Source organism: Malus sylvestris, chromosome 4 (genome assembly GCF_916048215.2).
Source record: "Malus sylvestris chromosome 4, drMalSylv7.2, whole genome shotgun sequence".
Classification (NCBI taxonomy): Eukaryota; Viridiplantae; Streptophyta; class Magnoliopsida; order Rosales; family Rosaceae; genus Malus; species Malus sylvestris.
In genome coordinates this window covers 28,804,708-28,817,032 of record NC_062263.1, presented here as the reverse complement: position 1 = coordinate 28,817,032, position 12,325 = coordinate 28,804,708, and the positions used below count along the sequence as shown (strand labels likewise).

Genomic DNA, 12,325 nt, shown 5'->3' with positions numbered 1-12,325 from the left:
TATATAAAACGACCTTACTTGAACTGTTTATACTACAAGTTTTAGCCTTCAAGCCAACCTTCAAACCATTGCCCAAATTCCCCCTTCAAGCCAAGCCACTGCCCAGATTCAAAAGCTTTGATAGCTTATCTGAGTTCTTCCAAGTTGGCTCCTTCATCTTGATTGAACCTCCAAATGACACGATTGAAGTCATGAACACTTGAAACATGATTAAAGTCTTGTTTTTATAAAATCCCGAATTAAAAAAAATAAAATTCCAAACTTGATTGCATGTCCAAATCCTTTACCTAAACTTGTTTGGCTCAACTCACTAAATTTGTAGGCGAATACCTTTTGTCAAATCGACGAGCAAAAAGAAAGTTACAAATTTTCAATGATTATTTTTAGGGAAAATGGAGGGAAGCTAAGCTTTCCGGAGAAGCCGAGATTGATGAGAATATGAAGAACTAGATAGCATTCTAGTTTAAAATTAAACCCATGTGGCTAACTAAACTTGTATCTTTTGGGACTTGGTAATGTGGTGAAACTAGATTTCACCTCATAAGTAATTATGAAGATTTTTTTTTTTTTTTTTTTTTTTTTTTGGAAAACCTCGACGGTACGAGGGTAATTTTATTGATAACGAAAAAACAAGTTACACTTAGTCAGGGGGGGACATAAACCTTACCCCTCCAAAAAACAGAGACAACAAAAAGGAATACACTAGAAAGAAGGGGGGACATAAACCTTACCCTTCTAGAAACAAAAAATGAGAATGATACAAAGAAAAGAGGGGGGGGGACATGAAACCTAACCCCTCTAGAACCAAACATGAAGGTCTAAACCTACAAAACAAGTCAAACAACACCATAAAGATAGGAGAAAAAAAAGGAAAGTGAGACAAACCTGGATGCCGACATGCACATTAATTTGAGAAGCGGTAACCAGGCAAGCCAACATAGTTAGAAAACAGAGTAGCACGAACCGCCATCAGAGGAGAATCATGCCATGTTAAAGATGGAGAAGACAAGCCCATGTTAGCAAAATTGTCCGCAACAAGATTTCCTTCTCGATATATGTGAGATGCGTAGAAAGTCATTTTCCGAATGCGATCCAAACAAATAGACCATTGCGTATGAAGAGGCCAAGGAGGATCAAAATCAGATGATTGAAGAGCAGAAATAACCTATCACTTTCCAACCAAAGACAGTGCCAACCCCGCTGATAAGCAAACTCAATACCAATAATAATTGCTGATAACTCTGCAAAAAAAGAGTTGCAATGACCAATCCGTTGACAGAAACCTCCGAGAAAACGACCATGGCAATTCCTGAAAACTCCTCCACATGTAGCAGGACCGGGATTTCCTTTAGACAAACCATCTGTATTAAGCTTAACCCAAGGAAACCAAAGAGGAGACCAAAGGACAGGAAGAATAGTAGGAGCCTTGCAAGGGATAGGTTGGATCCCCAAAGAAGAAATGATCCGAGTGTCAAAACCCTGAGAATAACCAGGAATAAAGTTCCCACCATGAACAATCGCCGAATTAATAGACATGCAAAGATGATGAAAATAGATTGGACGACCCTCAAAAATAAATTTATTTCGAGCCTAAGTAATTATGAAGATGCATAGTAATTTTTCATCATTAAAAAAATTAGTGATATTTTTTGTGAATTTTGAGAGTTGTGAAAACTATAAGTTAGTGTATAAGCTTTTTACGTTAGCTTTGGTGTTACCGGTTGCAACCGCTTTAGTGGAAAGCATTTTCTACTATAACTATTGTGAAAACACCATTGCGTAACAAAATGAGAGATCAACGGTTGAAGTCGCATGATTGTTTAAATTGAGAAATATATGTTTGCTTTTATTGATAATGACCATATTATGCAACGTTTTCACAACATGAAACGTTGTCAATAACAATTGTAATTTTTTTGTATTGATAAATTATGATCGACATTAATATTGTCTACTATATATCTAAAAGGATTTAGTTGCCTACATTTCTGTGGCCTCTTACCCTTTTATATTTCGCCCCTCCTCTCAACAGTTCCTGGCTTCGCCACTGCTTGTGTATGTATATATGTATATGGGTATGCTAATGCAAACATCCTAGCTAATGCGCTATATATGCATGCTAATGCAAAATATATGCAGTTCCACCCAAGCACGTAATCTTAAAAAATGGGTGTCTTAAAATCATACATATTAGAGAGGAAAAAAAACCCTTATTAACCCAATGCAGTCGGATTATGGAATACCACTATCGCATGCTAAGACTATTTCTCCTTCATATGTATGAATTAGGTAAAGGAGGAGTAAGTTGATTTTTTATTTTATTTTTTTATCAAACGATAAATTTGTTAGATTATAGAATCGACATGATTCGAATCCACACTGTGGTACAAGGGCAACATTCATCTTCACCATTATGGTAAAGGGCCGCTTAGAAGTAAGTTGAAATTAACCTCAACGTAATTAAGAGTGCAAGTCCAAATTACTTTGCTGGCCATTTGCCATTTTAATTAGCTAGCTAAATTCAAAACAGATGGATGGTATTTCATATTTCTAGTAAAGGCATTACTTAGAGAGGATGCATGGCGAACCACATACAAACAGCCATCTAAATAAGGGATATGCATATATAAGTTTGCAGATGGGATACATGCATATACACACAATACCATATGGGAAATGGACAAAATATCTATCATCATGCAATAAAAAGATAAGCAACTTTATATTTGGGGAAAATATTAAGCAAAAGTCCCTAGAAACTTCAAATTGGGGCCCTTTTAAAAAAAATAACTTCAATTGGGTTGGATATAAAATTTGGGGGGCTTTATAGCAAAATCCCTTAAAATTTTAGTATATATACCAGTAGCTATAGAAGCAGCAACCAAACATGAAACATGGCATCCACATCCACTACTCTCATACTTCTAACTTTCAGCTTTCTTATTTTCCAATGCCAACCCTTCACCTTGACCGTGAAAAGACAGTTTTCTGGGTTTTACTACACGGAGGTCTACCTTGGTAACCCACCGGTGAAGGCCAATTTGGCCATAGACACGGGCAATGGTCCTGTTTGGGTTCAGATTGCTCAATATCACCTACCCTAGTTTCGATCCAAAAAAAATCCTCCACCTTTTGCCCTAAGCCTTCCAAACAGCCTCTCTGCATTCCATACGAGCTTCAACCTAAGGAAGCCTATTGTGAGTATGACATAGGATACGTCGGTGTTCAGTACACCTGCGACTCTTACGGCCTTGACCTCTTCACGTTCAACACTGTTGTAGTGGAACATCGAGAAGCCATCAAGGTTGCGTTTGGCCTTGGCCTATTCAACAAAATTCTGGACTTTGCAGACGACGATCACCACCCCAATATCATGGCCGGGGTTCTCGGAATAGGAAGGTCCCACCCCTCCAGCTTTCTACTGCAGCTCAATGCAATCACACAAATGAAGTTCTTGTACTACTTGTCGAAGAGAATCTGAGATGAGACCGCCCTGTATTTCGGCATCGATGCGAGCTCCGTCATCATGCTGACATGCAAACAATCCCCATCATCGGGTCTGACAATGATTTTTACTACGTCAACATGACATGAATTAGTGTGGCTGGATCAGTTCTTCCAATAGACCCGGCGTTGTTCAGTTATGCCGGCATGGGAATTGCCATAGATTCGGGGTCACCGTACACTATGTTCATTAGCCCTGTGTATAAGATCATGAAAGAGTCAATCATTACCTACTTTGAGGAGTTGTAGCTGCATCCCTTGGTCAACAAGAACATGTCCTAGATGGACCTTTGCTATGACCTCAGTGATGACATTGAGGTTCCACCATAAAATGGATTGGCAATATGGAGAGTAGCCCAAGACCATATATAAGCACATAGCAAACCTTGTCCCTCACCAATGTGGGATAACTCTCAACATGCCCCCGCACATGTGGCGGATTTTCAAGCCTACACGTGGATAACAACTGGATGACGTGGAGCGCGTGTGGCCGTTTGGCTTCATATGAGGACAAGCCGCTCTAATACCATGATGAAATTGAGGTTCCACCATAAAACCAATTGACAATATAGGGAGTAGCCAAAGACCATATAAGCACATAGCAAACCTTGTCTCTCACAGATGTGGGATAACTATCAACACTCAGAGAGGGCAAAAAGGCTGTTCGAGGATGTCTGTCCATGGCTTTTCAGTTTGATGGCGGAGTAAATCTTCAGCTCACCGAATCTTTGATGTTCCATACATTCCATGACCTTGGAGAGTACTGCTTAACGATCGATGAAGACAATTCGGAGGGTACATCCTCGGAGCATACCAACAACTGAACAGTAGGTTTTTCTACGATGTTGGTGTGAAGAAACTATATTTTGCGAACAAACTATATTTTGCTCCAGAGGTTTGTTGAAAGAATTCAAATATCTAAATAAAACGAGCAAGTAGAAGTAGCTGGATAGAAGCCTGGCCTAGACGATATTAATGGATCGATCGATCCATATTGAACTGAGGATGTTCCCTCCGACTTCTGTCTTCGTCGATCGTTAAGCAGTACTCTCCAACATCATGGAATGCATGGAACATCAAAGAGTCGGTGAGCTCAAGATTTACTCGGCCATTAAAGTGAAAAGCCACGGATAGAGCCATCCTCGAACAGCCTTCTTGACCTCTCTGAGGTCATAGCAAAGGTCCATCTGGGACCTACTCTTATTGACCAAGGGATGCCGCTGCAGCTTCTCCTCAAAGTAGGTAATGATTGACTCTTTCACAATCTTATACGTTGGGCTAATGAACATAGTGTACGGCGACCCCGAATCTATGGCAATTTCCATGCCGTCATAACCGAACGACGCCGGGTCTATTGGAAGAACTGATCCAGCCACACTAATTCCTGTCATGCTGACGTAGTAAAAATCATTGTCAGACCTTAGGATGGGGATTGTTTGCACTTCGGCATGATGACGGAGCTACACATCGATGCCGAAATGCAGGGCGGCCTTATCTCAGATTCTCCTCGGTAAACAGTACGAGAACTTTATTTTTGTGATTGGACTGAGCTGCAGTAGAAAGCTGGAGGGGTGGGACCTTCCTATTCTGAGAACCCCGGCCCCTTAAGGAAGAATTTATAGACAATAACATGAAAACTCAGCACTTTCATGACAAAATTAAACAGAAAAATAGTTCATTGTACTCTCCGTCTTCCCATGTGTTCGGTTTCCCATGCATACTTGGGTCTCCCACACTTTGAGTTATTAGCAAGCCCCCAAGAAAGTGACTTGAAACAAATAATTCAATTTCGAGTTCCGAAAAGGAGACAAACCGTATCACTAAGCGGATGGTTGGGTTATTATTATTACTAGATGTAGTATACGAGGACAGAATAGGCAAACGTAGAAAAGAATGAATTGTTTGGAACAGAAGCAATAATAGTGTGAATTTTATTACTATTAAGGAGAAATAGTAGGCTTGGCTATTTAGGTATGAACTTATACGCTTATTACAAAACTTTAGGCTCTCAATTTATGCCACTATATATCACATCACACTAAAGAGAATAAGGTATGGTACATGTAAACAAGGAATAGAAGGAGAAGAAGAAGAAGAAGAAACAGGCTTGATTTGAAATGACGTTGTTCAGACACTCATTTTTTTCTTTAGCACATTCATGTTTATTTCTTCTTTAACGCATTAATGTATATATGCACATATTACGTAACTTTTCATAATTATCGATTATCCATAGAGTTTAAAGCTTAAATCGTATATCTTAAGAAGGCAGTTTTGCTAGCTTAACAAGAGTTTCTTTGTACACACACGAAGAAGGTCTGAAAGCTTATGCACACATTCCTTGACATGAATGATTTTTTTGCGCAATATACACACATAATTTTTATTACCGACCCTTCAATATACTGCACCTAAATTCATAGCAATAGAATTCAAATTTAATCCCATAATTAATTCTATTTTCCGAAGCCATTCTCTTTTCAAACCATGAATTATTACACTTTAACAAGAAAGAACATCATTCTCCTGCGGAAAAAAAAAAGGCAAAAAATAAGGAGGCTGGGAAGAGGAGATTAAGGCCATCTCCAACCAAAGGCTGGCTAGAGAGCTCATTTTAGCTCTCTGGTCCTCTAAAAAATTAATATTTTAATGAACAGTACATGGTCATATTTCTTACCATCTCCAACTGAGAGCCAAAGGGCCATATTGCTTGTTTTAGCCCTGTCACAAAAAACCGTCTCCAACCGAGGGTCAAACATAATTTATTATTTAAAAACTACAACTTAAATTCAAATTCAATGGCTAAGTGACGTTAGCTAGCCGTTGGATTTGATTTTTTTTTTGGCTATAAATAGGGTGGATATTGGGTTATAATTCACACAACTTTGAATTCAATCTCTTTCAATTTAAGTTTGCAATGAATTCCAACTTTGAATCCTCTTCGGATTCCAACTAGGAGTCTCATCCAATTCCAAATTGGAAGAAAAATGGGCTCATATGAGACGAGAAGATGAAGAGTCTGATGAAGAAGATGAAGCATGGCGCAATGCACAAAACAAAGCAACAACGATGGTTGCGGCCATGGTGTGTCAGCCAATTGCGCAACAACTTCAATGGGGCGGCTCTATTGTTGGTCGCTCTTACAAACCAGGAAACAAAGCGATGACGCATGCCAATTTGATGAACTACTTCAACCCCAACTCGGTGTACACAAAAGATGATTTCAGACATCGCTTTTGGATGAGGCATCATGTCTTCGAGCTTTTACTTTGTGATGTCTAACAGGTCAATCCATACTTTCGACAGAAGCGGGACAGAGCAGGCTACCCTGGTTTCTCACCTCATCAGAAGGTTATTGTTACACTCAGAATGATGGCCAATGGCTCTCCAGCTGATTCGATGGATGAAACCCATGGTATGTCTGAGTCTACATGCCTTGATACTCTTGAACAATTTTGTGTCACAATTGTTTAGGTGAACAAATACGAGTACCTCCACAAGCCAAATCAATAAGATATGGATCGGCTCATTCGCAAAGCTAAAGACCGTGAGTTTCCGGGCATGATAGGGTCATTAGATTGCAGGCATTAGGATTGGAAGAAATGTCCCTCCGGATGGCAAGGAGGCTTCTACAGAAGGTCGAGAAAGCCAATTGTTGTGTTAGAGGCAGTTGCCTCGTATGACACATGGATCTGGCATGCTTTCTTTGGAGTCCCTAGATCCCAAAATGATATTACAGTTATTGGGCGTTCACCCCTCTTCAATGCCTGACGGAAGGTAAAGCACCTTAACTTGACTATTACATCAACGGTCGTCATTATAATATGTGGTATTACTTGGCAGATGACATCTACCCAAAGTAAGCGACACTTGTCCAAGCAATTCTAAACCCTAAGAATAACATCGAAAAGTTGTTTACCTAACACCAAGAGGCATACTGGAAAGATGTTGAGAGAGCTTTCGATATTCTACAAGCACGGTGGAAGATCATCAGCAAACCAGCAAGATGGTGGAGTCGAGAAAATTGGGACTCCATCATGATGTCTTGCATCATATTACACAATATGATTGTGGATGATGAGTGAGATGGGTATATTGATGGAGAGTCCGATGACGACCAAGACGATCCAAATAGGTCAAGAAGGGCTTGTGTAAAAATATATGATGGGCCTAATTTGCCTTTCAATCCAAGATCTGGTAGTATCTCTATAAACGAGTACATAAGGCGCTATAGAATGATACGTTCCCGTGCCACAAACAAGTACCTACAACATGATCTTGTTGCACATATTTAGGCCAAAAATAGAATGGAGCAAGCGTTTAAGTTTTATGTTGTTAAATGTTTTTAAAAATGTTGTTTAAGTTTCATGTTGTTAAATGTTTTTTTTTATATAATATTATGTTGTTTAAGTTGTTTAAGTTTTTTTTTTTTTAAATCTTTGTTCATGTTGTTTAAGTTGTATTTGTTTCATGTTACTTAATGCTATGTAATGCTTAATGGTTTAGAAGTTATAGGAAAAAAAAAAGAATTTTTACAATTTTTAAAACAAATTTTGTAAAACATAAAAAATAACGGCTAGCTGACGTCAGTAGCTAGCCGTTTCTTTTTTTTACTTTCAGCCTGGCTTGGGGCCGGCTGGTTTGGGCAGGCCGGTTGGCCCTATGGCCCTTTTTGTCCGGTGGGGCCCATGAGCCCTCTGGCCTGGCCCTCGATTGGAGATCGTTTTCAAGCTATTTTCGGCCCTCTGATCCTCTGGACCCTTTGGTTGGAGATAGCTTAAGAATAGTCACTCCATTCTATAGATAGTCAAAACAGATTCTTGTTTAATTTTAAATTCCTTGTCGGTTGAAAACGAGGATTGCTGGTGGGGCTGTCACTCCATGGGATAAAGCTTAAAATACAAGCTTTAAAACCATCCCAAATCATCTCCAATCATGGGCTAAAATAAGCCTTTGAGAGAAAATATATCTCTGGGTTATATTCCTTCCAGGATTTAAGTTTGGCTTAAATTATTCTGAACCCACCAAACTATCATATGTCAACTTTTTTTTTTTTTTTTTTTTTTTTACTTATAATCTAACAGCTATGATTTCCCAAACCTCAAAGGTCCGCTGCGTGTGGGGTTTTGAGGGCAGGGAATGGGTGCGCTGCGTGTTAGTTGGAGAGGAAGACTGACAGACAACTCAGATGTGATTTCCCATGGTTCTCCAGACCTCAAAGGTCCGTCTCTCGTCTTGCTTTCAATTTTTTTCATAGATCATATTCTTTTTGTGTGAATGTTTGTTATGATTTTTCTACCCATTTCCTTGCTATGTATTGTATCTACTGCACTGACAATTTGCTTTTAATCTTCCGTTGTTAGGCGTCCCAACCATTTTTGCATTCAAAATTTTTTGTGGAATTGGATTATCATTAAAATTTATAGATCCAAAAATGTTTACTTTTATTGTGGATATTTAAGAGTGGCAAATGCAACTAACTATGTAGATTTTAATTTGATGATTCATTTCCGTCACTCGGTGTGTCAGGAAACGAGTTCAACCATGGATTCGTATACATTGATGTCCATGTCAGATTTGACTGCTCTCTTTCGATCATCGTTTATTTTTAGGTAATATCCTTGCCATTGGAGTTTTGTTCCTGGTATTAATTAGGGTTTTGTTCCTGATATTATTTGGGTTTGGTGTTAGTGGCTCACTGGAAAACCCCCTGGGTGGGCTCTATCAGGAGGGAGCTCATAATGTAGTAGATATTCCTCAATGCAAAGGTCACAATCCTAATGACTTTATATTTGATATTTTAAAAGGAAAACTAATGAAAAGGGCTTGAAAACTTTGAGTTTTAATGATAAGGACAAAATAAAGGGTAAAGTGAATAGTACCAGGATTGACTTTTTAGTGTAAAAATGTGGTTTTTCGTTAAAGTGAACAGTACCGGGAGCTTTTCGTTAAAGTTCCCTATTTTAAATCCTTGGATTAGTGTTAAATTTTATGTTTTAGTTTAATTTGTATTTTCTTTTCTGTTTTTGCAGCTCATCATCCAAGTATTAAGCATTAACGCCACTGTGGAGTTGCTTAAACAAGGTCCAATTTCAGCTTTTAAAACTCAATCTTACCGGTTTTCATTTCCGGTTTTTGAGTCTTGAATATTACTTCTTTGTATAATGTTCGGGTAGTACTGAACTACGAGTTGAGCTGTATGACGAAGATTAGGGGACTGGTGATTTACGATATTTGCAGGTGACTGACATGATTCAAAATAATGAATTGCACATGGAAAACATGTAAATAAGTTGTAATGTTTTGGAATTCAATTAATGGTGGTGTGTGCATCTGGCTGTGAAAACATGCAGTACTTCCCTTCCCACTTCCGAAAGATACAAGAGTGGTTAGTAGCTGAATTCATCAGAGTTATCTGAGTTTCTGGAAAGAGCTTTTACGTGATACTTCATTTCATCGTTGTAAATATTTTCTTTAAAAGAGTTAAATTAAATAATCTATGAGGTTATCTCGACATAGTTCAGGTTATCTTGAGATAGTTCAGGTTTTCTTTAAGTTTTGTAGACACAGTTTAGGACCCGATTGGGTGAAACTTCTCAAATTAGTGGTTTATTTTTAATTTTTTTATTGGTCCAACTTTTTTCTTATATAACCTAGCGTAATGACGTTTTAGGATTTATATAGCCGACCACACTTAATGGGAAAAGGCTTTGTTGTTGCTGTATAGGTCGGACTTTTTAGATGTTTATAACCCTTAACAAGTTTTGGGGGGTTTCTCTTACTGCAATTTTGTCATCCAAGTCTAGGTTATTTAGTTGTTCTCAGTCCAGTATTGAGTAGGGCCTATAAAGGCCTGGAAAGAACCCAATCTTATACACAGATACACTATATCTGTTGAAATGCTTTACACAGTTTTTGGTAGCTGGAGAACTCACATGATACAAGCACACAGTTTTTTGAGGATTTACAGCACAATTTGATCACCTTTCAACATCAGATCTTTTGTATATAAATAGTATATACGTACACATTAAGTATTATATTTTGTAAATAAATACGACTATATATAAAATTTTCGTACGGTTTTCAATGCTACGGCATCGCACATGCATCATTTGCTGTTACATACCTAAACAGCCAAGCCTACTCTTTCTCTTCAATATCAACCACCTGCTTAATGATATGGTTTGTATCCTTTTAGAAAGTTGAAAGTGAAAATACTTGTTTCAATTTACTTTGGACGCTTGCTAATTACTCAAGTTTGGGATACCGAATAAGTAGGCAATGAAATATTTCTGTAAGAAAAAAGTAGGGGAAACCGAAAAATTGGGCAGACATCTGTTGGTATAAATGTCCCCGTAAGGGGCACCAGAATTTTATGTTGTGTTGCCAGAAAACAAAGAGCCCCTTCACCATCTTGGATTGCAGAATTCCTTAACAACAGACAACAAAGATGTCTTCCTTTTATTCCCTCAACCTGATGATAACCATCCTCTTGCTTGTGCTGGCAAGCCCTCAACCGGCAACAAGCCTTAAAGTGCCCCTGTTCAAAAACAAAAATAACCTGATTGTTGCCGAGATTCCGGTTGGCTTCCAGCCAACGGTGACGGCATACCTTACGTTGGACACATTGAGCCCCTTCACTATCTTGGATTGTAGTATCCCCGATGGTTATGATCCAAACCAATCGGAAACCTCCCAGCTCATGTACTACAACAACTCCATTTGCATTCCACCCCTCCACCAGTCATTTTCTTCTGATTGGTGTTGGTTCCAATTCGAATCGGCTCATGGTTTTTATGTTTTTGATTTGTTTGCCTCCGACATGTCTGACGGCCGTAAGGCCCTCGTCCCTTTCGGTTGCATCAATGAGTACTCCCCCTCCTCTGGAAAAAATAACACTACTCCTGTTACTGGAGTTCTTGGCCTTGGCCAAGGCCACCCTTCCAACTTCCTCACCCAATCAACTTTGGAAAAATTCGCTTTCACCATTCCATTTCACGAGCTACCTACTGCCTCTGCCGTCGCCTCCGCCAACGGCTTTGATCCGTCATTGGCCTTCGGCCCCTACGCCACAATGCCCACCAACGGTACCATGTGTGTTCAAAGCACCACAATATTGAGGGAGCAGCGTGCAGCAGCAGGAGCACCCATTAGAGACTACTATTACTTAAATCTTACCGGCATTATTGTTGGAGGATATATAGTCCAAGGAATAGACCCAAAGTTGTTTTGGCCGCCATCTCGCGGCGGCAGCGGATTCGTCCTCCACACTTCCAGCTCGCAAATTGTGCTGCCAGCCCCGGCTTATGACGCATTTCGCGTAGTAGTGGTCGATCTAGTGAGAGTATTGTATGGGCTGGACCCGGTGGAGCCACTTGCAGGATATGACTTGTGCTTCAACACCACAGATCCGGTAGCAATGGCGAACGTGACCCCCTTTTTCACGCCTTCAATGGTTCTTGAATTTGAAGGCGGAGTGGCCCACCTAAAGCTTCTGAATGGAGTACCGTTCCAAGAGGTGCCGGATTTCGGCGAATGGTACTACTCCTGCATGTTGGTGGTGGCGGGGGATGAACGTGGTGGGGGAAAACCGAGCTTTGTGGGGTTGCTGGACCAGATTGGCTACAAATTTCTTTATGATCTCTCTACCTCGGGACTATCGTTTACAACCGGATAGTGACGATTTGAAATGAACACCTGCAGCTGTCGCGATTGTTATTTTAACAACTCCTTTTTCAATGTAAATAGCTTATCATGATGTATTGATTAATTCCCAGATTAATGAGATTAATATCTAAATCTTCTAAAATCTAGCAAA

At 39.4% G+C, this 12,325-nt stretch overlaps 1 protein-coding gene and 1 long non-coding RNA gene across 2 annotated transcripts; one reads left to right on the top strand and one right to left on the bottom strand.

Annotated features, from left to right (window-relative positions):
• Positions 1-662: 662 nt before the first annotated feature.
• Positions 663-1,160, bottom strand: LOC126619854 (uncharacterized). Its single transcript, XR_007622172.1, has 2 exons — positions 886-1,160; positions 663-824 (listed from the first exon to the last, which is right to left on the bottom strand). It is a non-coding gene; the product is annotated as an uncharacterized LOC126619854 (long non-coding RNA).
• A 9,741-nt stretch (positions 1,161-10,901) lies between these two features.
• On the top strand, positions 10,902-12,325 carry LOC126619762 (aspartyl protease family protein 2-like). The gene has a single exon (XM_050288172.1). It carries the CDS (start codon positions 10,958-10,960, stop codon positions 12,182-12,184), a length of 1,227 nt encoding a protein of 408 aa, XP_050144129.1. The 5' UTR covers positions 10,902-10,957; the 3' UTR covers positions 12,185-12,325.

What these genes read in the sequence shown, in the direction of transcription:
- LOC126619762 (XM_050288172.1), top strand. Translation starts at nt 10,958, where the DNA reads ATGTCTTCCTTTTATTCCCTCAACCTGATGATAACCATCCTCTTGCTT.